Source organism: Nelusetta ayraudi, unplaced genomic scaffold (assembly GCF_046127955.1).
Source record: "Nelusetta ayraudi isolate G7.1 ecotype Tasmania unplaced genomic scaffold, CSIRO-AGI_Nayr_v1 ptg000006l, whole genome shotgun sequence".
Taxonomy (NCBI): Eukaryota; Metazoa; Chordata; class Actinopteri; order Tetraodontiformes; family Monacanthidae; genus Nelusetta; species Nelusetta ayraudi.
Window position 1 is genome coordinate 5,328,179 of NW_027466056.1, and position 27,862 is coordinate 5,356,040.

At 45.8% G+C, this 27,862-nt stretch overlaps 3 protein-coding genes across 6 annotated transcripts; 2 read left to right on the forward strand and 1 right to left on the reverse strand.

Moving 5' to 3' along the window:
- The first annotated feature begins 16,490 nt into the window (after positions 1 to 16,490).
- Positions 16,491 to 22,836, forward strand: LOC142879031 (protein boule-like). 4 transcript variants are annotated; one of them, XM_076012396.1, is made up of 8 exons: positions 16,495 to 16,685; positions 20,696 to 20,815; positions 20,929 to 21,020; positions 21,091 to 21,145; positions 21,397 to 21,463; positions 21,589 to 21,890; positions 21,977 to 22,030; positions 22,102 to 22,836. In XM_076012396.1, the coding sequence occupies exons 1-8, from the start codon at positions 16,662 to 16,664 to the stop codon at positions 22,129 to 22,131; spliced, it is 744 nt and encodes a 247-aa protein (XP_075868511.1). In that variant the 5' UTR covers positions 16,495 to 16,661; the 3' UTR covers positions 22,132 to 22,836. The 4 variants fall into 4 exon arrangements, with proteins under 4 accessions (XP_075868514.1, XP_075868511.1, XP_075868513.1 ...); XM_076012398.1 differs by having other exon boundaries at positions 16,496 to 16,685; positions 21,570 to 21,785; XM_076012397.1 differs by having other exon boundaries at positions 16,499 to 16,685; positions 21,589 to 21,785.
- A 2,021-nt stretch (positions 22,837 to 24,857) lies between these two features.
- LOC142879369 (gamma-crystallin M2-like) lies at positions 24,858 to 25,985 on the forward strand. Its single transcript, XM_076012611.1, has 3 exons — positions 24,858 to 24,866; positions 24,986 to 25,228; positions 25,709 to 25,985. Exons 1-3 carry the CDS (start codon positions 24,858 to 24,860, stop codon positions 25,982 to 25,984), a joined length of 528 nt encoding a protein of 175 aa, XP_075868726.1. The 3' UTR covers position 25,985.
- Positions 25,986 to 26,282: 297 nt separating this feature from the next.
- Positions 26,283 to 27,108, reverse strand: LOC142882199 (gamma-crystallin M2-like). Its single transcript, XM_076016784.1, has 3 exons — positions 27,058 to 27,108; positions 26,686 to 26,928; positions 26,283 to 26,609 (listed from the first exon to the last, which is right to left on the reverse strand). The coding sequence occupies exons 1-3, from the start codon at positions 27,064 to 27,066 to the stop codon at positions 26,340 to 26,342; spliced, it is 522 nt and encodes a 173-aa protein (XP_075872899.1). The 5' UTR covers positions 27,067 to 27,108; the 3' UTR covers positions 26,283 to 26,339.
- Positions 27,109 to 27,862: the final 754 nt, after the last annotated feature.

Below are 27,862 nucleotides of genomic sequence, written 5' to 3' on the forward strand. Positions count from 1 at the left end.
GTAGTTTGCCCTCGCCTGCCATAAAGTCTCGCTGAAAACATTTAATAAATACCAAAAAAAACCCAACAACAGTAAAAATGAGAAAAAATAGATAAACAGTCATGTAGATATTTCCGTTATTTGCTTATTGTTACCCCCACGTCATGACCTCCACTGTGTGGCCGTCCTACGCAAAGAAATCTCCGCAATTTCGCACGGCGCCCCAAGTCGACACCCAGCAGTGGATTGCGGGAGGCTTTTTAACCCGACAAACACAGGCACACAATCACTGTGAACCTTTTTTTCCCTGCTGCTTTCTGCTTTTGTGTGTCAGTGTGTGTGTGTGTGTTTGTAGGAGTCGGGGGGGCGGGGGGCGGGTTGATGCATTGAAGCCATTAAGGGACGGCACATCTTTTTTTTTTTTTTTTTCTTCCCCGAAATGCCCAGACGTTAATGTTGCTACTTTGGCTTCCTTTCGTTTATGTTTGGCGGTGGTCTAAACCCCAGCACTACTGCCCCCCCTCTTCACGGTGAGGTAATAGCAGGCGGTTTGGCAGTGGCAGAGCACAATGGCGGGGTGGGGGTGGGGGGGCTAGGGTTGGTTATAGCTACAGGGGTAGGCAAACCAGGCAACTGCCCGGAGGCCCGAGCTGGAGGGTGGCCTCCTCCTCCTCCTCCTCCTCCTCCACCTCCTCCTTCCCCCCTTAAACGACTGTTTACATTCGGGCCGCAGCAACTAAAACAAGGAACCCCCGAAAAAGTTCTTTGATGGGCCGGCCCCCCCGCACGCTCAGCGCGGTATTGATGCAACCAGAACCCCCACCCCGACAACTCAGTAAAGGGGGTCATCACTCACTCACTCACTCACTCACTCACTAGCTGCGTTTTTCATTAGCCTGAGAATTGCGCGAAACCTAAATATCACAACGTAAAAACTGGTCATGGAAACGCCTCAACTTAAAACCTCTCGAATGTCGCCAAAAGGTTTTGAAGGCCCTCATGAGTTGGTATTTCAGACGCATCGATATAGAGGTGTATCGTAAAAGCGTCTTTCACATTTACGCGTCAGCGGCGGTGACGTACGGAGTCACATGACCAGTTCGCTTCAAGTGAAAATGGAGCGATACGGTCGGATGGAGGAGGAGGAGGAGACGGAACATCGAAAAGAAAAATATGACAACCGTCCTTGACAGCAAATCGCATTTGTACTTTGTCAGAATTTTAGAAAGATCACTTTTATTTTGCGAAAAGACTGTAATGGAAAAGCGACTCAACTTTGGCTTCACTTTGGCGTTATTTGTCTCCGCTCACGCCAAGAAGGAGGAGAAAAACACGATGAAAAAGACGTCCGCGCCATCCCTGAAGTGCGACGATTAATGATTGATTCGCCGTATGTGCCTGGAGTTCACTCAGAGTCAGGGTGGGTGGGGGGGGTGCGTTGGCGGAGATTTAATGGATGTGTGGCAGGGAGGTGCGGAGAGGGGGGGTGGGGGTGGGGGGGCAGGTCCCTTCTGCCAAGGGGCCTCCAGAGTCTCCAGAAAATGCCCCCCGGCTTGGATTTTTGAGCGCGCCGGTTCCCTGGAAAAAAAAAAAAAACGAGCGTTTTCTGTTTTTTATTTATTTATTTAATTTGTTTGCCGCGTCCTGGACGTCGGCGTGGCTCGGCACGGCCCGGCCCGGCACGTTGATGCTTTTAAGCGCCTCCCTGCTCCCCCCGTGGGGGCCCCCCTACCACCGCCAGAGTGGAAGTCCTCGGGACGGGTTCCGGGGGGGATCCATTTTTCCACTTTAATTGCATCAATAATTGACGCAAATGAGAGAATGTGTGACTATTTTCGTCAGGGTTTTTAAGGAGGAAAGGAAAAAAAAAATCTCGTCACTTGAGGAAAAACCGTGGCCTCATTTGCGGCTCTTTTTTTTCTCTTCCGACGGGTTCTTGACCTATTTGCCCGCCGCCCCCGACCCCACAAACTTCACACCGAAGGTGCGATCCGGCTCAATTTTGTCATCGCTCGTCTCTTTTGTGTTGGGCTACTTAACCCAACACACCGAGTGTATGAAAAGTGTCTCGATTGAATTGAAAGTCTATTCCAAAGTTTAGCCCATGCACAGAGATCATGAACACCCCACCCAAAATAAACCTGTAATCACGGCGGCCACGGACCCCTGCTGCAATATATCATTTATTCCAAATCTTTTGGAAACAGCCATAATATATATATATATATATATATATATATATATATATATATGTATATAAAAGTTATATATAATAACTTGCAACAGGTTGTTGAAAAAGAAACTATCAAAAAAAACTAATAGACTGTAGAGAACTGATCGTTTCATGTCTCGTAAAAAAAAAAGGGCAATGTTTGCAAAGAAAATAAATGCATCGCTAAATTAGAGCGTTCGCTCTCCGTTTTTGGAACGATGCGAGCCACGCAAATTTATTTTTGGATCCCCCCCCCCCCCTCCCGTCGGAGCATGTGTTGTTTTTTTTTACTCTGCGATGAGTGCCTATTTTAGCCTCAATATCATGTGAAAATCTGCTCGAAAAACTTCCCCATGCCAACTGCTGTTCGCGTGTCCTCCCTCTTTCTGCTGCTGCGCTGGACTAACGCTAAGCTTGCTGCCGTTCCTGAGACTGCCCCCCCCCCATCCCCCCCGACGCCACCACCAGGACTTCCTGGACGGTCAAACCTTTTGTCTGGTCACCAATTGACACGTTAACATTTTAATTCTTGGATTTGCGGTAGAAGAAGAAGAAGAAGAAGAAGAAGAAGAAGAAGAAGAAGAAGAAGAAGAAGATTTGCGGGATCTTTTTTCAGCTCAATGTCAATTTTCTCCCTGGCTAGATGTTGGTTAGCCACATTAGCTTCAGCCAGGCTAATAATTAGCCGTCCCATTGGAGTCTATAGCGGCAGGTAAACTCCTCACCACTTTCAAGGAGACCGGTGCTGCTGCCGCCGTGGAAGAAGTCACATCTGGGCTCCTCCCCGACGCCAGCTGTGGGCCCCCTGTGAGGCAAGGAGGCCACCAGGTGTTGGGTATTTCACGCTGTTTCCCCCCCCTCCGCCAGTTTCTCCCTCGGCGCGGCCTGCTGAACCGGCGCGGCGTCGCGATTAGCACCGGCTGTTCCTCGGCAGCGTCGCCACGGGTTTCGCCACAGCTCGGCGGTCTTCATGCCCACCCCGCCTCCTCCCCTCTAATTTGTCTGGATTCATTTTCAGGCTCACTTTGAGACGCAGCTTGCTAGGTGGCGGAAAGAGAGAGAGAGAGGGGGGGGCGGGTAAACAGGAAGTTGTGTCGAAGCTAGCTAAAAAAAAAACAAAAAAAAAGCTAAAATCTGCGTATGTGTGAAATAGCCGTGTGGTAGCATTTTCTTTCCTTTATTTGCTTTCAATGATCTTCCTTCCTTCTCTAATCTTTCCTTACTTCCTCCTGGAGGCCCCTCCCTCTACCCCCCCGCCCTCCGACCCACCCCACTATCTAATCACCGGCGTTTGAAGCCGAGCTGGAATGTAAACAGATAGAGGAGGGCCAAGTAGTTCATGTTCACGTGCATGTTCGCATCCACACACACACACACACACACTTTGGCAGTCCCCAGGTCAGGCAGTCCAGGCTCTATGCTGCACACCCTCCCTCACCCTGCCTCCCCCCCCTGCCCCCCCCCCCCCCCATCCCACCCCTCCCCCCCTTCCCTCCCCCGACAACTGTTAACAATTACAACAATTAGTGGTCGGGTAATGCCAGCCAGCCAGCCACGCTGCCTGTTTATTACGTGATCCAGCACAAATGTCATAACAGTGAAGCCTTGAGACAAACAAGATGCCTTATCGACGCGATGCCTCAAAGTGGTTGGGGCTGGTCGGCCGGTTGGTCGGCTGGTCGGCCTAGACCCCCGGGCCCCGGTCGGCCCCCGGTCGGCACCGACTGGACTGGACCAGAGCCGAAGCAGCAGATCAGCGGCTGAGCCAGGAAGTCTGTACATTAACCAAATCACACGCACACAGGCCAAGACCCAGGTGTGTGTGTGTGTGTGTTTCTGCAAACCCGATAAAGACTTGAAGACATGTTGACGTGATTCCCATTAGGCCCCAGTGGTTTTGATTTGTTCTGTTTTTTTTGTTTGTTTTTTTTCTCTCGAGCTTACTTCATCGTTTAACGCAACAAATCCTCAGCCTTCGAGGCCTCGTCATCCCGAAACCCTGGGAGGAAACCACTCTGGGTGTCACATGCTGTTATGCTAATGTACTCCGAGCCTTTCCCAGGTCCTGAATTTTACAAGTGTCTCCATTGAGAGGCAATACAGCTCTGTACAGTATAATGACATGAAGTTTAATTTAGCTGAATTTTGCCTTTTTTTTTTCCTCCAGTTTGCGATGAAATCAAGTTATTTTGTAGACAAGAAATGCAATATATGATTTGCTGATGATAGGTGAGAAGAAAAATGAGCAATTAAATGAGCACTTTCCCAACTGCCCCCCAGCATTTACAGCACGCACTTTTTGTTGTCCAACGCCTTTAGCCGTTTGCAAAATACAGGTTCCGCTAAGCCGTTGCAAAAAGACACAACAGGTAAAACTTTTTTCTTTGCTTTTTTGCGATTCCTCCTTGGCTCAGTCGGCGGACGCAGCAGTGGACGTGTCGCTTTTAGGTAGCCGGGCGGCATCGGAGCGCGGCGGGAGAGCATTAACGGCCGCCGCTGGATCCTGCAGCTGTAACTGGATTAAGCTGGGGGTGGGGGAGCAGAGAGAGATCTGCGAGTGGCCGAAACGAGGTTAGCGGGCATAAATAGGTAGGGGGCGTGTGTGCGCGTGTTTGCATTGATTACTGGTATTAGCTCGCTATTATCCCCTCCTGAAACGGAGCCTAATGGAGTCGCTCCTTTGGAAAAAAAGAGAAAAAACTCAAGTTTCCTCTCCTGCTCGTGCACAATGAGCCGCTTTCACAGGGGACGTTCTGACATTTCACGGCAAGGGGGAAAGCCCGGGGTGGGCATTAAATAAAAATAATGACGCCTGAATTCAATTTTGTCCGCTTCGCTTTCGCGGACCAGGCATTCTTGCGGCCTTCGCTGTCACGTAGTGGAGGCCCTTGTTAAAAAAAAAGTCCCGGGTTGTTGTGCCGACGGGTCAGAGCGCCTTTCGGGAAAAAAAGTCAAAATGTCTTTTTTTTTGCGACAAAATGGTAGAAAAAAAGAAAAATTTACAATGGTTGCGATGGTTTTCAAGTCTGAAATCCTTTCCGTCCATCTTGAAAAGCTCCCGTCCCAGGTGTTTTTTTTTAGCCGCTCCAATGAAAAGAAGCGGGAGGGTTAGCAGGAAGCGATGAAGTGACAGAAAGTGGTGCTTCAAAGGTTTAGCAAACAAGAAAGAGGAGGCTGGTTCATTAAACGATGCAGCAAAGTGTCAAACTCAAATGCAAAGTGGGGCCAAAATGTAAAACTGGCACAAAGTCCCTGGCCAACATTGATATTTATTGAAAGAAATCTTCCTCCAGATAGAACAGTGAACCTTTGAATATGGACCCAAACAAGTTTTGCTTCAACCTGAATATGGAACAAGCAAAGCTTAATACTATACAATAAATAACATCATGTTACATGCAAAATTGAATTTCAACTTGCTGGCTGCTGGCTCCATGCGATTTTCATCTTATTGATTTCTGCAAAAAAACAACAACAACAAAAAAAACAAAACAATAAAATGACGCAGAGAGGGCAAGGTATGCATGACAAACAAGCAGTAATGCTATTTTAGCATAGCTTGTGATTCACAGTGTAAAACTGACCTCATAAGGAAACACTAAGACCCCACCCCCCTCGCTTCCTGCTCACTGCAGCAGTGATCCCACACCTGCTCCTCGTCGACCATCAAGCTCACCTGCTCCTCGTCGGCCTTGTCACCGTGAAGCTCCTCAGCTCTACTCTGAGCCTCTGAGTCCTCAGTCACTCGCTCTGCTGCTGTCGTCCCACAAGGAGCTGTTGACTCCGGGCCAGTTTCTTCTAGATGTGGCGGAAAACGACAGCGCCTCGCCGTGAAGCGAGGCAAAAACGTTGGCCGGCAATGAACATGCAAACTAAAAGCAGCTTTTGTTTGTTTGTTTTATTTTTATGAGATAGTTGAAATAAACCCAAATGATTTGGAAAAAATATTTAATCTGGCATGTCAGGGTTAATAGCAGCAGACTTAAGTTGATAATCCACACAAAACACTGTTAAATATTTAATGCAGAATGCACCAAATTATTAATCTGAGCGTGAATATTTCATGGGCATCTATGTTTGCATAGCATGACATTTTAATTTTATTTAGAAGTCCACCAGGGTCCTCTCTCCTTAACCGCCTCACCCCACCCCCACCCCCTTGGTACAATACAAGCCAGAGCTTCTTCATGAACAAGAGCACAAAAAAAGAGACACAACATGTGGGATCAAAGCTACAGCAGAACTGCAGCAGAGAAGTATTGAACTGTGGAGGGTAAGCTAAGAATTTATTCATTGGCCGTGCAGTCAAACTCGTCATGATGTTCTCTGATGCTTTTTAAGTCCATGAGAAAACTACTTGTGTCAGGCTAGCAAACTTTCGCTTTATCCGACAAATTTTGTACAAAAGAAAAGACTTAAAAGAGTTGTGGTCTGCTAGACATGGAAACGAGTCGCTAACACCAAAACCAGGAATTAGCCGCATTGTCAGTTCTTACATTCTGATTTTGTGTGATACGAGGTCCTGTGTTGATTAATTAGCCAGTGTGCTACAAAACCACTAACACGTTAACTCAGATGGGTCAGAGTCATGAACTACTGAAAGAGGAAGAGATAGAAGCTTTATTCACAGGGTTACCACCCGCTGGCTAGCCGGGATAACCTCCAGAAGTTTTCTACTATTACTATTTTTTAAACATATCAGATTGGGGCAGCTAAATTAAATGAAAATGAATCAAATAAAAACTTTAAGAATTTCAGGAACCCTTCCGTGCCTGTGGCTGTTTACACGCCATTGTGTCGCCAGATTTTGGATGGTGTGGGGGAGAAACCGGCCGCCGATATACCTTCGAGCCTAAAACTCCCCCCCAAAAAACCCAAGAGTGATTTAACAATGCCGTATGGTTCCTGAGAGTTTAACGATCGTCTCCAAATGGCTTGCAAAATGGACTTTTTTTTGGGTACGATCGGCTATTTGGGGGTTCGCGTAAAGAGCGTTCACGCCGACTTGATTCGATTAGGCGAGCAGTTACTTTAACGGCCTCGGTAAACAAGTGCAGATGACACCCCCCCACCCCCCACCCCCACTCCTCCACCCAGAATACGTTTTGGTAAGACGGCGGTCCGGAGGACGAGCAGCGCCCCGTCTTCCTCCTCCCGTCTGTCCTCTTCGATCTCCTCCCGTCGTCTGTCTTTCCTGGCAGCCGTGCAGGCCTCCCATCCCCGACGCCGGGACCTGAGCCCTTCCTCGGCAGACAGCGGCCCTAATTTCATTAATTATAAACCAATATGCTGCTGGCGGGCCCCTCTGGAGAGGACTTTACCCAGCGCTGGCATCTGTTCAGCAGGAAACTCGGCGAGGGATGGAGGGATGGAGGGAGGAGAAAACAAGGACATCCGCGACTCCTGCCACGGGCGAAGGCACGGTGCTGCGCGAGGAGGAACAGATGGGGGGGGGGGGGGGGGGGGGGGCTCTTTCTTCGCGGGGGCGGCGGCAGCGTTTTGGAGAAGTTCACATTTTTTTTTTCTCTGACAAGGACTTGAGACGGCGCTGGACTGTGAAGACAAGACCCGAAAAAGTCGCGGATCAAGTTCGAGGAATTGCGACGTCGTAGTTTCGGGCAAGTGCGAAACTGCGCTAATTAAACGTTATGGTAGAGTGCGAAAGAGCGTGAGTCACGAGAGCGATTGAAACAGATAAAATAGCAGTCGTAGAAATGTGACGGTTTTCCCACAATTCCACAGTAAATGAGCATAAACGCCGCATGTATTAAAAGTTACAGTGAAGTAATACAGCAAATGCGCCACCGGCTGCTTATGTGAAAGTACGCCAAAATCTCTCATGGTCAAGGTTGTTGTGAAAAACATCCATCTTGTGAAGCAGAATTCCTGAAATTTTTCCTTATCAACGAAGCTCTTGAACCGAAAAATAACAACAATCAGGTGTTTGTGTCTAGCGCCCCCCCTGCTCCTCCCCAGTAGAGTTTTTTTTTTTTCTTAAAGTACTTTTAAACCTTTGTGGGTTTCTTTTCATCTTCTTCTTTTTTCCCTCAGGTCCCTCCATCAACCAAATAAAGCTTAAAAAAAACAAAAAAAACAAAAAACAAGTTCAGAGCAGAACAAAGACGCGGAGCAGAAATAAACAGGCCGTTGATTTCGGGGGTCCGCGGCAGGGCCGCACACGCTCAGAGTGCAAAAGCATGTTACCAAAGTGGAGGCTGTTTACTCCCACATCACTCATGAATTATAAACAGCAAACACGCACATTTCGCACACGTGGAGGACGCGCAGGATCGCCGGGCGGAAGGGAGTCACGCCTTTGCGCCCAAATAATAGCACTCGTGCTCCACGGATGGGGATTAAGGTCAGTTGAGATTACAAGAAATATAAATATGTATATGTATATATATATATATATATACACACACACAGTATATGTATATATACATATATATATAATTTAAAAAAAATTATATATATATATTTATATGCACTATGAGCAGCAATTAGCGCCGAGCTACGTCTCGCAATTCTGTTTGTCGTAGCCAATGTTTCGGAAAAGGGAAAAGCTTGATTTAACTGGTGGTTGAGCAGCGGAACTGCTGTCGGCGTGCGGGGCCCCGGCACGATTGAAACAAATGGAGCCCGGAGCGGCGGTGATGGGAAAAGGTGCGCCACTTTCTGTATCGCAGAGCAGCTTTAATGTGATTTTCAGCTCTAATTAGAGTTAAGTCACTTAGTGTGTCGTAATGATGTTTGGCTCACAGAGCAACAGACGCCGTCCATCAGCCAAATGAAATATTAAACTGACCTACCGCTGGATCGTGTGTGTGTGTGCGCGCGCGTGTGCAAGTGTGTGTGTGTGTGTGTGTTTGTGCCGCGCGGGCGAGGTTCATATTTGTACTCGTGTCAAGAGACCTCGCGAGCACAATGTGCGTCCGCGGTGCTGCTGCGTACAGTAAACACGCGAGGAAGGGAGGGAAGGGGACAGGAAACACACACACACACACACACACACACACACACACACACACACACACACTTTTTTCTGACCTACATATTCGACGTACACAAACAACAGGGTGTCAGAAGGGGCAGGGCAACAAATATGTGCGCATCTGCACGTGTGTGCGTGTGTGTGTGTGTGTGTGTGTGTGTGTGTGTGTGTGTGTGTGTGTGTGTGTGTGTGGCGGGGGTGAAAAATCTGCCGGTGCACTGGGCCGTGAATCTAATGCAAAATTAGTGTTATCCCGGCGCCAAATAATTCATGATCCCGCATCAGAAATGATCACAGGACGAGTCGACTCGCCGTCCCCTCGGCCTGCGTCGGCCCTCCCTCACCGCGCATGTTTTATTCAAAATGTCACACGGAGCAGAAACTAGTAAATAAGCACGGCGACTATTGGCAGTCCAGCGTGTGTTTGTGCGGGCGCGTCTCCAACCCCAGGAGACTCATGGACCGTTTATTTCAAATGGAGGAGGAGAAGAAGAAGAAGAAGAAGAAGAAGAAGTAAAGGGAGTGGCTTCTTTATCAACCTCGTCTGGGTGTGTAACGTCACCTTAAGGCCCTTTGCTCATCAAAATGCCGAACAATGACTTCTTTTTGGCATTCGACAAACATAAAAAATCAAAAGGATGATATTCCTGCCAGTAACTGCCTTCCTCGGAAACCTCTCTGACCTTCGCTGTCTTTCAGAGGGGGGGGGGGGTACATTTTTTTTCTCCAACTCCTTCACTTTCATTTAAAACCTAACTTACATGTTTAACTGTCAATCTTGACTAAGGAGAGAAGAATTACATCCATGTTGCAACTTTAAATGATTATTATTCTTCTGCAAAAGCAGTGTGTAAATGTAAAAAAAAAACAAAAAAACGATTTTAATTAACTCGCAAGTTTGACCTCGTTACCACCAGTAAGGTGCACTTTGCGAAGGCTTCAGAAGTTTGAGTAGATTTGAATAATAACGGCACAAGCGTCACCTCAAACGGTTGACAAATATCTGACAGTCGACTTCGCTGCGGTGTTTTATTTCCTCGACTCTCTGACACTCTTCCCCCTCCACCGCACCTTTAATTATTACCCATCAACCAGCGCCTTGATGCAATATTCTAATAACCAGGACCGTGGTGGGTTCATGATTGCTTTCAAGTGATTTTGTGTTTTCTCACTGCCGCACGCAATTAAAAACAGAGACAGAGAGAGAGAGAGAAAAAAAAGTTGAAGGCTGTAAAAGGGAACCAGCGGGGAGACTTGACTCGCAGCTCACCAGCCAGAGACCGACTGGGTTTATTGACTTTATTGTCGGTCAGTGTGTGGAAAGGCCACTAACTATAGTGAGGGCCCCGGCACATAAAACAGTAAAGAATATGTCCGCATTTAGAGAAATAAGTGGGTGTTGCCACGGAATGCAACAACACTGTGCCTGAACTTTTTGGCCAAAAAGAAAACAACCATGGGAAAAAAGCAGAGCGCAGACAATGTCCTGTAGATATGTAGAAATGCTAAAAAGCCATAAATCTCTTGTTGCCTTATAACCAACAATTTGCGTGTTCTTGTTTGATTTATTTATTTAAAACTGAGTTTATTTCCAAACAATTGAAATTCACAAAACTACTTTGGTTGTATTTGTAGTATTGTAGTTTAGCAGTCTCCAACCATGAACATCTTCCAGAGCTAGCCACTATTGTTACCATATCTTCTTTCTAACATCAGCGACAGTGAGCTACTGTTGCTGAACAGATTGAATTCATATCCAAACAGATGAAATTCACAAAACTATTTTAGTTGTATTAGTAGTATTGTAGCCTTGCAGTCTCCGACAATGAACATCTTCCGGAGCTAGCCACGAGTTGGCAATTTTTTTTCTAACATCAGCAACAGCTAGCTACTTGCCAGTTAACGCGCCACAGCTAATAGTTAGCTATTTGTTACCAAAATGTTTCTTCATGTTACTGCCGGCTAGCTGCTAGCTAGCAAACAGCTAATATTACCCCCATTTAACCACTCGGTAGCAAATGTTGCCTATGGCTGACTTTTTGTAACGTCTTGCATTTCCGGCAGCAAGTCACTGGCCTATACGTGCCACAAATAACATTGTCCTCGGCTAGCCACTAGCTTGATCTTGTGGATTTCATACAGCCGACATCTTTGATAGCTAGTTGCTCGCTCGTAAATTTGCCACATTTTCAGCGCTTAGGTTATAGCTAGCTAATGTTTACCAGCGCTTCAGGGACATTTATTTGCACTTTGAAAAGTTAGAAGTCGGTGAACTTTAAATATCTATATGTAATTAATGTACTAAAGTTATCGTTCTGTTTTTGTTTGTGTGTTTTGCTTGCTTTTTATATTCCACGTTTAAGACAATTTAATACGTCTCCAGTCCTCTTGTGTCATCACTGCTCACTTAGCTCTGTTACATTTGCGAACCTCTGTCGTGCTTGTTGCGCAGGTTGTTGACGTTTTCCTCGTTTTCCACCTCACTTCACTGAGGTCAAACCTCACAAGGCATCATATGTTGATGTCCAGTGCGAGGTAGCAGCTTGGCCCTCGACTCAAAACAGTAAGGACACAGTGAACGTGTCACTGAGTGGGGAGAACAGGGGTTGGGGTGGGGGGTGGTGGGGGACTGTACGCAAATGTGAAAATGACTCAAACAGACACATAACAAAGCAACCGCAGCCTTTGGTCGCGCTTTATTAGCACCATATCTGGGCTAACGAGAAACATGAGGACGACAACTTTGTCTGGGACGACGATGTTTTGGTGGCTTTTACGGGTTTGAGAAACATCCATGTGAATTCCAAGATGCCCGTGTAAAACACGGCTCCGCAGCCGGGATCGATGCCTCATCTGTCAACGGCTCGGGGGTTGGGGGAGGGTGGGGCGGGTGGTGTGGAACAACCCAGCGGCGGGTGACTGAACCCGGGGCCGTGACGCGCTGGCAACTCACCCAGTGAGCCAAGATTGGGGTGGGGGTGGGGGGGGGGGGGTGGAGATGTTATGCAACTGGTAGACGCGCTACTTTTTCTGGCGGAGGCCGAAGATGGATAGACTTTATCTTTGACACAGAAGGCTGCTGCCGTTTTTCAACACGGCGAGCCCGGCCAGACCGCCAGCTAGCGGCCCACTCGGCTCTCTGTCTGATCTGCTCCACTCTGGGCTGCAGTCGGCTGACTCTACTTCCAGTCTGCTGGCTGACGACAGGGGTGGTCTAAACACGCCTACTACTGTGGGACAACTTTTGCAGTAAATCCACTCTATATGAACAGCTGGGCTGTCAGAAAGGGGGGGAATACATGCCATTCTATGGGCCCACAAGCCCCCCCCCCCATCCGCAGAGGATGCAGTTATTAAACATTCAAACATTTTACACCCGTGGGAATTTCATGATTGTAGTTTTTTTTACCGACTTTTAGTTGTAGGATTGAAAATTGCTCACAGCGCGCCCTTGATGGTGGGAATATATATGTATATATATATATTTTTTTTAAAAAAGGTCCAGGACTCCCAGAGCAAATACCTCGTTGTTGTCTCATTTGTCAAACAAACAAACAAACAAACAAAAAATGTGACTGACTTTTAACTTATTTCCTCCAGCTTAAAAAATGTTTTTCCTGCTTTCAAATTTTTCCATGATGTCCCACATGAGTGAGATGCAACACCACTTGCAACTGTGGGATTGTTGTGTTGTTGCTGTTATTGTTGTTTTTTTTGTTTTTTATCACCGCCCTCCCTGCCTCTACACGCCCCGTCACCGCTGTTATTCTTTTACGAATTAGGGGCCGGCATCGTTTTTCGGTAAACATTAGCGCAGGGTTCCAAAGCGTCCGCCGCGGGGCGTCTTTCTCCCCTTTTTCTTCTCTTTTTTTCCTGTTTGGGTGTGACGCGTGACAAAAACGGGCCCGGGTCGGCGTTTTTGACGCCCTGGGAAATGAAGGCACGCTGTCTAAACAAACCGGGGCTTTCGGAATAAGTCGGACGTGAAGCTACGCAGGCTAATCTTTGTTTTGCCTCGATAAACAAAAGTTGACATAACCTAAACACGCTTCGCATGCGAGAGGCGCGCACATGATTGCGTGCGCCCGTAGCCTGAGCCACATGTCTTATTTGCCCCGGCGAGCTCTTATGATTGTACCGTAAACAGAAAACCGAGCGCTCAGGGAGGTCCGAGTGCCGCGAGTCACCTGAGCAGTTGCAGACGCGAAGGTGTGTGTGTGTGTGTGTGTGTGTCTGTGTGTGCTGCGTGTGTGTTTCGCATGTAAGAAGAAGAAGAAGAAGAAAAAGAAGAAGAAGGAGAAGAAGACGACGACTTGGCTACAGGGGGAAAAAAAGCGGTTCTCCCTCCCGAGTTCATACGAGCTCCTTTGTCCTTCCCGCCCCCAACAAATCCCGGCTCGCCATCCACAATAACAGGCGAATAAATGGACTGAACGGGGGGGGGAGGTGAAAAAAACAGTGGAGCTGAAACCGCAGTGGAACTCGGTAATGGTCAGCCAGGCCCACCACGCCTCAGCAAATGTTTGTCCAAACCTGTTATTTCTGGCATTGTGCTGTCTCAAAGAGATCATTTCATTCTCCGGGAGGAATGCGGCGGCTATAAATAGTCTGAAGATGAAGGAGGGGAAATCAGAGATTTGTCGAGTAAATTACAGGGGCCGCGAGTCGAACCCGTCTGTTAGGGCTCATTTTTCATCAACCTCTGTCTCCGCGGCCGTCTGAGTGACTGACCGAGCCCGAGCCCGAGCCGAGCCCGAGGTGAAGTGGCTGTTTTCGTCCCCGATGCGACTCAATATTTGACCCCGCCGGTTTTTTTGTTTTTTCTCTCCCGTGAGAAAGAAACAGCCGGGGCGCAACGTGTGGCCTCTTGTTGTCTGTCTGTCTGTCTGTCTGTCTGTATGTCGCTCGATCGTCTCAGTGATCCTTTTCTCATCAGACTTTGCTGGGTGTGGTGGGCTGGGTGAGGGTGGGGGGGGGGGACCACCCATCAGAAACGACGGTGACCCCTGGCGACCTTCGCCCGGAGCAGACGCCGAAGTCAGATACGAGGACCGTGTTTTCAATGACAAGCCAGATTAGCGCTTCTCTCTTTCCCTAAAACGTTCTGAACTCGTTAGGTTTGATTTAAAAATGCAAGCGGTCGAAATGATACCGAGTGCCACTCTGTGCTTTTTTTTGTGTGACATTAAACGTCCCAACAAGACCTGTCAAAGGCGACTTGTTGTGTTCTTCCACGCGTTTTGTCTTCTTTCTTTTTAATTTAAAGATCGCGTTAATACTGGGCTTTGAGTTTTGTCCCTTGTCAGGCAAATAAAAGGATAGAAAGTCACGCAAGATGTTGGTGCTAGATGTTGTAGTCAGTCTCGTCGCACAAACAACAGCACCCAAAACACAGGCCTCAGACACACACACACACACACACACACACACACACACACACACACACACCTTGCTCTTTGTTTTTACGCAAAGCCTCAAAATAGGCGACTCGGGCCCCGACGGCACATTGTGCCTCTTAAATGATCTTTGCCGAGTATAAAAGCACTTTTAGCCGCTAAATTGCAGCAATTATCAAGCGTGCCCTTCTCAATTCGCACAGTCAGACCTCGTTGGCAAATTCACCCGGCAATTAACCAGAGCTGAAAATGAATGACAAGTAATGATGTGGCCCTGCCTCGCGTAGACGAGGGCAAGAGGGAGGCGCGGCAGAGGGGAAGGCGGCGGGTAATGACGGGAAAGCGCACGGGCAAAACAATGAGATATTACCTGGGAAACTTTCACGGGCAGCTCGCCTGCGGAGAAAGCAGTTTCTTGCGTGCAAATTTCACGATCATCACTACTTGTGTGGCCAAGAACGCAAGTTTTTTTTTACGCTATTGAGTTTCTGTCCAACACTGAAGTCGCACACGAGGAGCAAAAAAGTAAAAGTGGTTTGATAATAAAGTCTGTCATTTTGAACCTGTCTCTTTTTTAAAAAATGAATAAAAAAATGTTTTTTCGACCGTGCAAGTACTTTTTGTCTTTTTTTTTTTTTAGCTCATCACTCCCTCCTGCAGAGGCCGTTTTGCATGGATACTTAGATAAGTGCACTTTGATAGTTCAGCTCACCACTTGACGAGCGTTGGACGCATGAAAACGACCAAAAGAATAAAAAAAACAAAACAAAAAAAAAAAACGAAAACTACTCCGCCGCAGTATGAATTTTTTTTTTTTTTTTTTTTTTTTTTTAAATAATAGAGCCTTTAAGATGACAAAGGGGTGGGTGAAAGAGAATGGTGTGTTTTTCCTCTCTGCTGGAGACACTGTTGTGGCTCCGCACTGTTCCTTTGCTGTGGCGCGATGAAGGAGGAGGAAGAGGTGGGGGGCCATAACATGCAAATGACAGCGTTTCAGAGCACTTTGTCTCCAATCACAGGGAAATTACAGCCACATGAGACCTGCATGCCGCATCCTAAGTGGCTCCTCCGGGGAGAAAAAAGTAAAGCTTTTATCTAATTTTCTAATTTTTTTCTCCCCCCCTTCCACCTCTCCTTGAATTATTTCTGTCCGCTCATAATCATAAATTTTTTACGATTACTTTTTTTTTTCTTTAAAGATTTAAAACGTCTTGCAAAGAGAGAGGGAGAGAGAGAGAAAAAAAGTTAATTAATAATTGTTGATCAGTCACCACTTTTGAAGTCCCAAAGGTTTGTCACAATCATTTGTTATGAGGACACATAAAAACGTGCGTATCGTGACACATTAACTACGCATACTGAAGCTTTGCGTTGACCTTTTGAAAGTCTTTTTTTGTGTCGTTTTGTTTTGACAGCGTGATAATATCAAACTCTTGGAAAGGCCACCGTTTTGTGAGTCATTTGAAAGTCTTTCCATTGTCCGACGTTTCACTTTGACAGGGCGTTTGGCCCGCACGCGTCAGCGCGGGGCCTCATGTATTAGCGGAGAACTGTCGCCCCCTTGTGGACGATATCAATCACAGCAGCACCAACACGGCTTCTTGTCCGAACAGTGCAATCTTTGCTTGTCGACCGCTTTAAAAAAAAAAAAAAAAAAAAAACAACCCAAAAAAACTACAAAAACCAAAAACCAAAAAAAACAATTCATTAGTCCTCAAGTTAAGATATATTTATTTACAGTTCAGATTAACCCGAAAAGCGAAGTAAGATTTTTGCCTGACTCTAAACAATATATCCATAATTTCACAGCTTTTTTTTCAACCTCAACCAAATTTTGCAATGAGCGGCACACGAGCTGTTTTCGACAGAAATTAATCGTTTATTTGCAGATTTGTGGTAACAAGGCCGAATTTTTTTTGTCGCTGAAATAGTTTGGAAGGACGGACTGATTTGATGATTCCTACTCAGACGCCTCAGCCCTCGGACTCTTGACTTTTGGCGCCGCCTCGTTAAGCGTTAATAAGTGTTGATTAACCTCAACACCACTCGAAGGACGGCACTTTATCGAGGTGACAAAACCATGGAAGCGAGCAACCAAATTGTGGTGAGTTAAACCTTCCAGTAAATCAGAAAGCTAGCGAGGCAAAAGCAGGTGAAGCTAGGTCCGACTGAAGTTGTGACGTCGTTGCTTTTTCTATCTAGCCATTACCATTCGGATTGTTGAATAATATTTTTTTCCCCCCCGTTGCTTCTTTTATTTCAGTCTCAGCCGAAAGATGATACAAACGGTTGAAAAACGAACAAACAAACTAAATTCTGTAGTTGCCAAACTATCTTGCTAATGCTAACGAAGTTCCGGTTTTTTTTTGTAGCCGGGAAAAGGTGGCCATCTTCGAAAAGGCACAGTGAATATTACACTAGGGGTCCCCGACCTTTTTGAACCTGAGAGCTACCTCAGGGTACTTGGTCATACGAAGGGCTACCAGTTTGCTACACTCTCCTGAAATAACATTTTCTTAGCCTTCAGTTATTTATTTATTTATTTATTTATTTATTTATTTAAATTATTATTAATACTGCTCATCTATATAAAAACTCTAATCATGTTCATTTCCCACAATTATTATCCGCAAAGACTTAATGTATAATAAAATATTTTTAATTATTTGATTTTTAAAGATATTGACATTTTCTCATAATAAATGCAAGTGTGATTACAAAAGAATAAACAGAATAAAATCACATTTTTGATCCAGCTCATTAAGGGGCTGTTTACATGGAGATGGATTTATTTATTTTTTTGAAACCGCACATTTTCAAAAATATGCTCTTGAAAAAAAGAAATGCGCTTACACGAAAAAAAATAAAATAAAATTCAGTTTGCAGGGAAATGATGTAGTACCTATGCCAGGCCTGGTGTGGCTTAGTGAGTTTATTCCCTGAAGGTAGAAGAGGAAGAGCACCTGAAGCACGCCTTGTTTAAAGCATGGATGTATGAATACTGGACTAGATTTCTTTCTCTAGGAGGAAATAGGGATAACCACGCCCCATAATCATTCTATTGGTCACTGCAAAGTCTCTCACTTCTTTCTACCTCGAGTGCGCCACCTTTTGGTGGCTGAAGGATGATCACATTGATTATCTGCACTATACGAGCTAGAGGCAAGAGCTTATTTTAAACCAGGGGTGTCAAACTCATTTTAGTTCACAAATCTATTCCCAAGCGGGCCAGACTGGTAAAATCATGGTATGGTAATAATAACGTGGTAATGATAACGTTAAAATTAACGAACCAATTGTTTTATTTGTTTTACTTTGTTCTTGGTCTTTGAGCATTCTGCACTCTGCATCAGTGTTGCCAGCTCCTCAGTAAGGAAAGTCGCTAGCGGCTGTCCTAAAAGTCGCTAGAAGTCGCCAAATGACGTCATTGTCTAATTTGCATAATTTACAATTTGCAGTTGATCGCAATGGATGCTGTAGGAGAGGAATAACGTCGTGGGAGAGACAAAAAGAGAGTAAAAAAAACACCCTAAATATGTTTTAGGTTATTTTTTTTTATATTATATAAATACATTTTTAAATTATATTAAATATATTTACTACAATCTACCCAATATTATTTTCATGAACATAGTATTGTTTTATATGATTGACATTTTCTGGAATTGTGGTTCAGTTGTGTTTCAATGCGCAGTATCGTTGGCTCATTAATTAGTGAAGAGATTTGGCTTGTCGGAGCCTCACAGCTGCTTTTGTGAGTGTCACTTATCTTTAGCTTTTAGTTTTAACCTCCTTATTTAAAAGGATTGTTGTTGGACTATAAGTTCTTAGAATCAAGGGTGAGTAAGTGACTGAGACTGTGTGAGTCAAATGCAAGGACTTATTTTAGTGTGACAAGGATAAACCTTTACATTTACAGCCCGCTCTGTAAGGAAGGGCGGGTTCAGCGTGCATGACTCATTTGCTGCCTGGACATGGAGTGTTGAGGGTCTCCTCTCTGAGGGTGTCCTCTCTGCACCTCTCTTGACTGCAGCTGCCCAAGACTGACGCGCAGCGTGCGGCTCGACTCTCGAGGCTGTTACCGCCTTTGACTACTTTGGGGCGGGACAGGGCTCATGGCAGCACCCGTTACTCCCTGACAACAGGAACTGCTGAGGAGCGTCATGTGCTCTCACGTCGGTCTCCAAAATACCAGAAGTGTCCAATAACACCAGGAAAAATCGTTAGATATGTCGCTAGTTACTTTTGACAAAAAAGAAAGTTGTGATGGGGAGTTGGAAAGTTGGCAGATTTAGCGAGAAAGTCGCCAAGTTGGCAACACTGCTCTGCATCAACTCTGTCTGTTTTGACAGAGACATTTTGGGGCAATGAGGGTAGCCAATAGGAGACATTCTGGGGCAATGAGGGTAGCCAATAGAAGATGTGAGTGGCTGCACTTGTGTGCAACATTTACAACAGCGGATTATTTCACTGAAAAATTGCAGTTTTTATACTTTGCAAAATCGTCTCGTGGGCCGGAAAAACCCAGTTCATGGGCCTATTCCGGCGCGCGGGCCGTATGTTTGACACCGCCGATTTTTCCCGGTGGCTACTCGAGGTACCGCACCAAAAAGAAAGCTTGCATCGCTAGCATAGGCACCACTGAGAACAGAAAGAAAGATCGCTCATGAAAAGACAGTGTGGATAAACGACAGGTGAACTCCTGCTTAGAGTTACTTTAGAATGCAAAGCCTTAAATGCTGCATGTTAAGGTTTACTGGGAGTCGTGCCAGTCAAAGTTTGCTAATATTTAAAATGAAACAGGAGGCTAGCAAATCGCTTTCATTGTGTTAATTTTCACTTTGCACACAATCCGCGATCGATCCACGAACAACGTATGTTATTGTTCACTATTGTTTGCGGTTTGTTGTAGTGGAGGTTTAATGGGAAGACTGCAGCTGGTCATTAGTAGCAGTAACACGTCCGTTGCCCGACGTGGTTGTTGTGAGTGGCCGTTTGCACTTCACGGTCGTTCTGGTTGCGGGGCGGGGGAGGGGTTTAGAGCTGTGACATCAGCATTTCTCAACAAAAAAAAAATCGGTTGCGGTGTTTACACGAATCCGGGCAAGGCGACGTTTTTCAAACTTATCCGCCTTGAGGAGCGTTTACGAAAATGTGTGGTTTCGGCCTTTGCAGTTTCAGTGAAAACACCGGCTTCGTGTAAACGTGAGGCCGAACCGACTAAATATTTCTGCCTTTTCAGAGAAATTTGTCAATGTGTAACCGGGGCCAGTTGTGCTGTTTTTGGAACTGGCCCGCGGGCAACTCATGTGGTTCTTGCGGGCTACCTGGTGCCCTCGGGAACCGTGTTGGTGACCCCTGTATTAGACATTTAATTGCTTTTGTGCCCTGCGATGAACTGGCGACTTGTCCAGGGTGTCACCCTGCCTTCGCCCTATGACAGCTGGGAGAGGCTCCAGCAGACCCCCGTGACCCTGAGCTCGGGACTAAGCGGGTATGGAAAATGAATGAATGACTGAATGAATTGCTTTTGCGTATATTTCCTTCTTATCGGAGGACGTTGTTGTTGTTGTTGTCGTCCATAAGTTAATGTTTTCGATATTATTGTTCATAAGCCAGGCAATGGAAAGATTACCGTAGAAATTATTTGTTTCTTCAAATAAAAAGATTGAAAAAAAGTGATGTAAACTGGTAAGATAATTGTGGGGGAAGAGGCGATTCAGAGAGTAACTTGTGTTTTTGTTGTATTGACGTTGTATTTGTGCTGTCTGGGGTTGGTGATATATAAGCTTTGCTTCTTCCATCCCCTTTTCAAACCGTGTTTGTTGATGTTGTTTGTGTCTGTTCACTATATGGTTATATGGTGTCTGGTTTGAGATAAATATTATCTATTCTAATCTAGAAATTATTCCCACAGCATATGGTCTTCACGTGTTGTACTGCCTATGATTTAAACTGAATAGTAGGAGTACTAGTAGTGGTGGTAGTTCAATTTATCACTAGTAGTTTAAGAGGCCAGGACCTAAGGATATGTAAGACCAGAACCACTGGAAATGAGTTTGCATGCCTTGACTTGGTGTTGACTTGGTGTTCACATGCTGCCGTGTGTATCAGAGCTGCAGCATGTCCGCCCCCCATGAAGTGTCCCCAGACTGCAAGAGCATCCCCACACGCTACACCTCTCGCTTTAGTTTGGTCCCCAATCGTGTCTTTGTCTGTGGAATTGATTATGAGGTAAGACTCAACCTTGGTTAGTCTGAAAAACATATAGATTCCAGCTGCACTACATTTTGGTTTCAACAGATTGACGTGATAGAATATTTTAGGTGTCTCTGTCGTCCCTGCAGACTAAAGGGGACGAACTGCTGCACATCTTCTCTCACTATGGTGCCGTCAAAGATGTGAGGATCGTGCTGGATCGCTTTGGAATGTCCAAGGGGTGAGTTAATAGTCTCAAGTGGGGCGGACGGTGAGTGCGACTGAGCGTGGAATGTTGTCTTTGTGCACAGATACGGGTTTGTCACGTTTCAGAACCAGGAGGACGCTTTGAAAGTCCTTTGCGATGTGAGTAAAAGCAAGATGCTCGGTTGCCCCGGCCTTCATTTGATTGTTTGGTCCATGAGGGTTTATTTGGTGAGACGCGTTTCACTTTTTGCACGTTGACTCCCATTCCACAAAAGACAAAACCCTCCTGAAGCAAGTGTGCAATTTTTGAAAAAAGTGATCATATTCTTGGAAAACGAATATTTAAACGCTTCATGGAAACTGCTTCTCTTACCCGGCTGTCTTCGGTACAACCCTCGTCACCTGTAAAGTCCAACGGAGTGACTCTGAAGCACAGGAGGCTGTGCGTCAGCCAGGCTTACCGCAAGCAGAAACGGAGTGAGTCTGCACAAAACTGCAGTCCTACTTCTTGGCCACAGAGTGGCAGCACATCACTCTTTTTAAAATCTTCAAGGGTTGATTCTGTTGCGCCGACCCACACCAGTGCCTTCCTCCTGCAACAGGAAGGCACGCCCACAGCCACGGCCGCGTTGTGCCCCTACCAAGGGAGTACACCGCCTACCCTGCCGGCTACCCCCTGAACTACCACTGCTGGTCCAACCCCAGCCAGCCGCACCACCTTGTACCAGTCAGTCACATCTCCCCCCCGGTGATGTTTCCTCAACCCGTGCACCAGCACTTTGCCCTCTACCAGTACCAGGTCAGTGCTGGGCCTTCAGTCACTCTTCGCCGTCCCCATACTATTTTTAACATCTACCTGTCTGCCTCTCGTCAGTGGGACCACTGTCAGTGGAATGCCTTCCAGGTACAAAAAAAGGCCCTTGTCATTTTTTTTTTCCCGTTGCTCATTTGTTTGCGTTCATTTATTTACTTTTGTCCCTTCCCCCCCAGTCACCAGCCGAGTATTCCCAGCCGTCGGTCTCGCCAGACAACGCGCAGAAAGAGGTAAAATTGGGCCGACTGACCTCAGCTAGTCTTTTGCCTCGAACTAAGGATGCTTCTTCCCGTCTCCGCAGTGTCGTGAATGGCCAGGCAGACGTCAGTGAGAAGCTGAGCGATGCCGGGCTTGGTTCCAGCAGGAGAGTTGCTCGCTGCAAGAAACTCGCCCTTATAAGCTCTTATTTTAAAGTATACTTTTATAGCATTAAAGAAATAATTCTACCAAACCAATGAGAAAGCAAGCAATCAACCGTCGATCAGGGGGACGTAATCCGTGTTTAGTTTGGTCAGCTTGTCGAATTTAGGTGAAAAACATTTAGTGTTTCCCCTCTGCCAGCAGAGGGCGATAAAGGCGCGTGGCTTCGCAGTTTTGAAAGTTTTGAAGTCTTGACACACAATCATAGATTTCACATTTGTACCCCCTCCAATAGAATTATTCGACAAAACGACTGCCTGCAGTGCGAGGTCACCTTGGTTTTTTTTCTATTCTTCAATTAAGTTTTTTTTTGCACTGTTCCAACAATCGCAGTTAGTTTAAACTGCACGTTTACAAGCGCTTTTGCACAAGAGATGTCTTTTCTACCTAGTTTTATTTTTTTAACTGTACTCAATGTCCTGATTATGTGCATGTAAAAGCGCAGAACAGATTTTTACTTTTGTTGTACTGTGTTCATCGTTGTAGAAGTCCTTGTTAATGATTTTGTTAATATCTCACGTGTTCAAGCCAAAGAGTTGAGATTTATAGTCGTTCAAACTGTGTATTTTTCCTCTCAACACTGTCATCTCATGCAAATAAACATTTTCTCTAGATAAGTGCATCCTGCGACTGTGGTGATTTTTTTAATACCTAAAACCACAACTTAAGAGAAGTTAAAAACACTGCAAGCCCTGCAAGATTATATACGATTTTGGCTAAAATAAGCAAATATGCGGGCCACACTTTTCATTTTAAAGGAGCAAAAAGGTCATAATCAAGTTGATGCAACAGGCTTTTTGATTCTGTTTGCATGCCGACCAAAGTGAAAACACCAATTGCACCTCTTTCGAATGATGCCCTGAAGTTTGACGATAGCAAAGGTGCCATTACTGTCCACCTGGCTGCCCATCGCGAGTCCTGCAGCGCTGTGCGAGCGAGGGTTAAACTGTGTGGCGGCGGGGGGGTTAATGAATGAGGGCTTTGAATGAACGGGATCAAGACTTGGCAGGGAGGCAAAGTGTGCTCGACGGCCGCACGTCGCAATGACAAAAGGTGAAATGTTGTGATAGCGGTGTATGAAATGGGCCTATATCTCTGCGTCAGCTGTCTGGCCACGGTTTACAGTCAGCACAGTGCAAAACGGGGGCCAGGGGAGGGGGTCAGCAACAAAGATATCAGTGAAAATCGAAATGTCTTTAGTGATATTTTGTGTTTATCCTTACTTTCTAAGGAGAAACACTTTTTGTGTTGAAAACAAACAAAAAAATTATTATGCAGCAAAAACAGACAACATACATGTTGCGAGGTGGACTAACAGAGGTGGATAAAGGTTTGATGAACCCCCTCAGTTGCGGTGGGGGGGGGGGGGGGGGGGATCTGTGAATCTTCCTCACTCTATTGAGCTCACTGTCCAAAGATAAAACGCAGACTGAACACAGACCAAAAAAAGTGAAATGAACCACACTGACAACTTCAAAATAAAGCCACCCAAAACAACTGGGATGATCCCAAAATACTTGTAAGTCACAGAGTGGTTGAAAGAGAAAGACGTCAGTTATTATTGATTAATATTGACGAGAAGAATCATTGTCTTCACTCGTGGTTTCTACTTTGTCATGGACCTCGGGCATCATGTTGTAATTTTTGGGTTTGTTGCAGGTCTCTTTTAAACGTCCCATATTGTCTTTTTTTTCTTAGGCTTTTGCGCATACACGTACACAAGCCATCCTTTTTTTTTTTTTCCATAATACTTTTAGCAGTTACTTAAAGCAGTTGTGAAAGTGGAAGCAGATGATTGGCTGCAGCCACAGACTTAAATTTTCTCGCCCAAAGAAAGCAACACATGAGTGGTGTCAACTTACAACATTGAAGCAATTAGCAAGCAGCCCAACCTGCTGTGTTTTCCGTCACCATTGATATCTGTGTATATATATTTATATATGTATATATATATGTATATATATATATATATATATATATATATGTGTATATATATATATATATATATATATATATATATATATATATACACACATATATACATACATATATATGTAATATATGTATGTATTTATACATGTGTGTGTATGTGTATATGTATGTATATATGTGAATATATATGTATATATATATATTTATGTATATATATCATCTATATGTATATTCATATATATATGCATATGTATATATATATGAACCTCACATGAATGCAACAGGTGGATTATTATTATGTTATTTTCTCTTTTGAAAATCTAGCTGTGAATGACATTTGTCACCTTTTCTCTGTCACACTAATGTATATGTTAATGTTTGTGTCGTTGCACGGTTGTTGTGGCCCTCCCACCCCGCTGAATGGACACACATACACAAACACTGGTTGTTGTTTTGCTGATACTGTGGCCGCTGATTCTCTAGCACCCTGTGGTGTTTTTCGGTCAATAGCGATGAACATGTGAGAAGTGGACAACAATAACACATTGCACTGGCGCTGCCACTATAGATAAACAGATTTGTATTTATATAACCTATTTGGATGACAATACTTTATGCTGTGCCATCACACGGCTACTTTATATAAAAGGAGAGCGGCCCAGAGAGCATCTATTGACCATCAGTCTGCCCCCTACAATTCTAACAATGGGAAAGGTGAGTGTGTTTTTGATACAACACTGGAATAAAACACTTTTTTAAAAAAAAATATATATGCTTTTGCATTGCAGTGACTTGGTGGTTGAAAGTTTGACACTCTGGCCGACAATTTGCAGATCATATTCTACGAGGACAGAAACTTCCAGGGCCGGCACCATGAGTGCATGAGCGACTGCGCCGACCTCCACCCCTACTTCAACCGTTGCAACTCCATCCGGGTGGAGAGCGGCTGCTTCGTGGTGTACGAGCGCTCCCACTACCTGGGTCACCAGTACTTCCTGCGCAGGGGCGAGTACTCCGACAACCAGCGCATGATCGGCATCAACGACTGCATCCGCTCCTGCCGCATGATCCCCATGGTAAGCCTGAGGCCGCGCAAGCACTTGTGGTGTGTTTCCTTGCGGAAAGAGTCGGAAAGCCTTGAATCTTAGTGCGCTGTCAAAGGAAATGCTGGCAGTTTTTGGTAGGAAGGAACAGCTTCTGATAGATTGGAAATCTGCTAAGACCCAAATTTGAGACGACTTGATTCAGATTGAGAAAAACGTTATTTGTCCTGGCAAAGACAATAGATTGCTCAATAGTGGCTTATTAAATAGTTTAAAAACAAATATAATTTATCTTAGGACTTACTGAAGACTTCTTGTTCCCTTCTTTATGAAAAGTACCGCCTTAAAAAAAAACTCAAATTCACAGCATTTTCCATAGCGTCAGCCAATGATTAAATCTCAAATTCAGCAATCTCGAAAGAATCGAAGCTGATGGTTAAATCCGAGCTATCTAGAGCAGCAACAACATGAAAGAAACACACGCTAACCCAGCTCACGCCCCTCTCCTTGCAGCACCGCGGCTCCTACAAGATACGACTGTACGAGCGTCCTGACATGTCCGGCCAGATGCAGGAGGTGAACGACGACTGCCCCAACGTCCAGGACCGCCTACGCATGTCTGACATTAACTCAAGCAACGTGGTGGACGGCCACTGGCTGCTGTACGACCAGCCCAACTACAGGGGGCGAACCTACTACGTAAGACCCGGCGAGTACCGCCGCTACAGCGACTGGGGCGGCGCCAGCCCGAGGATCGGCTCGCTGCGGCGAATCACTGACTTTAACTGAGTCTTTTCCAGATCTTCCTCCTTTTTCTCTGTTCTCAATAAACTTGCTGGGCTTCTACCGTGGGCGCGCGTGCTTGTGTGTTGTGTCTCTTTCTTTTTTTTTGGTGGGGTTGGAGTCTATATGATTCCAAAGTGTGGAACTTTTCATTTCAGCTTGGTCACAAACCTACTAGCTAGCTCACGCCAGCTACCCAGTAACTAGCTCGCTAGCTTGTAGCTGGCTAAACTTTCCCCTAAGTCCTCCGATCCCCACAAAAGAACCCCAAAGTGCTTCAAAAAAGACAGTCAGTGGACAGAAGCAGAGGTTATTGGATGGATTTATTGAGCGTCGACACGCCGTTGACCTGAGTTTCACCTCACAAAGTGATGCGCTTGATGGAGCCCACCCTCTGGCTCATGCTCCCCCACTCGTTGAACCTCCTGTACTCGCCAGGGCGGATCAGGTACTGGCGCCCCCGGTAGTGGGGGTGCTCGTAGAAGATCCAGTGGCCCTCCTGCACCTTGCAGGAAGCGATGTCGGTGGTGCGGAAGCACTCCAGCAGGGAGGGGCAGTCGTCGGTCAGCTCCAGCATCTGGCCCCTAAACTCGGGTCTCTCGTAGATCATCATCCTGTGGGAGCCTTGGTTCTGCGGGAGATTAAATATATCTTAGCCAGGAAAAAGGGGTGGGGGCTCAAATCCATTTGATGGTGGGGGGCCTTACGGAGGGGATCATGCGGCATGAACGCACGCAATCGTTGAATCCCATCCAGCGCTGGTAGTCGGGGTAGTCGCCCTTCTTCAGGAAGTACTGGTAGCCGGAGTAGTTGGGCCTCTCGTAGACCATCCAGTCGCCGCTTTCCACGCGGATGGAGTTGCAGCGGCTGAAGTGCGAGTGCAGGTCGGAGCACTCGCTGCTGCACTCATAGGAGCGGCCCTGGAAGTTCCTGTCCTCGTAGAAGATGATCTGCAAAAAGGTCACAGACGAGTCACATTATCTTTCAGTCGGAAAAAAAAGGAACAAGTGTGTTTGTTAACTGACACTTGTGGGTGTGTGTGTGTGGGGGGGGGAAGATTGGACGCTTCGCAGCCTTACCTTGCCCATTGTATTGGCTAACCTTGGTCACAACTAGCGGCATGCACGGACCCCCGGGCTGTCTTTATAACCCACAGTTGACCCGTGTCATTGTAACCCCGGGGACAAAAAGCCGTCTGGTCAGCTCTTTTGCTTTCTTTTTTTTTGTGAAGAGGCCACACCATGCATTTTCACACACACACACACACACACACACACACACACACACACACACACACACACACACAGAAAAAAAGAATGAGTGCAGCCAATCCTGTGGCAGAACACGGTTGTGCATGTTTCATTGCACCCTCCTCATCCACACGTTTTTAGAGATACGGTAGTCCTGGACAACAAACTGACTTTGGTCGCTTTGGTGAATGAAAACGTGACTCCATGTATGAGATGTCACTGCAAAGACACACGCAAGGCATTTGTCTCTTTGATTATTTTTGCATTTGTTAGTTGAGACATGAACCAGTTTGAGTGCAACTTTCTAAATGTCTTTTGGACACAACGGAACCTTGGTTGTTGGTTTTGGGTTCCACATAGCACTCCCTGTTGCCGCCGTTCCAGTTCGTGCCTGCGTGTGTCCCAACTTTATAGAATTTTTCTGCCAAACAACGGGAACGGCTGTGGCGAGATAATATCTACCTCCAGATTTAATGTGTTAATCAATTTTATCAATTCCCCCCTCCTTCTTGTGTGTCATAGTAACCACCTTATTCAGAATGTAGAAGCTAATTTGTGTCGTTTGCAGTTTGGTGCACGTCTGCCGTTCGACACTTACACATACAGTCAATTGTGACTGTATGTATGTATGTAT

Bases quoted from the DNA above. Each gene is read 5' to 3' on its own strand.
- LOC142879031 (XM_076012396.1), top strand. From the start codon at position 16,662: ATGGAAGCGAGCAACCAAATTGTG. The intron at 21,021-21,090 runs GTGAGTTAATAG...CTTTGTGCACAG, and splicing joins CGCTTTGGAATGTCCAAGGG to ATACGGGTTTGTCACGTTTC. The intron at 21,891-21,976 runs GTACAAAAAAAG...CTTCCCCCCCAG, and splicing joins GTCAGTGGAATGCCTTCCAG to TCACCAGCCGAGTATTCCCA.
- LOC142879369 (XM_076012611.1), top strand. The intron at 25,229-25,708 runs GTAAGCCTGAGG...CTCTCCTTGCAG, and splicing joins CCTGCCGCATGATCCCCATG to CACCGCGGCTCCTACAAGAT.
- LOC142882199 (XM_076016784.1), bottom strand. The intron at 26,610-26,685 runs GTAAGGCCCCCC...AATCTCCCGCAG, and splicing joins CATGCCGCATGATCCCCTCC to AACCAAGGCTCCCACAGGAT.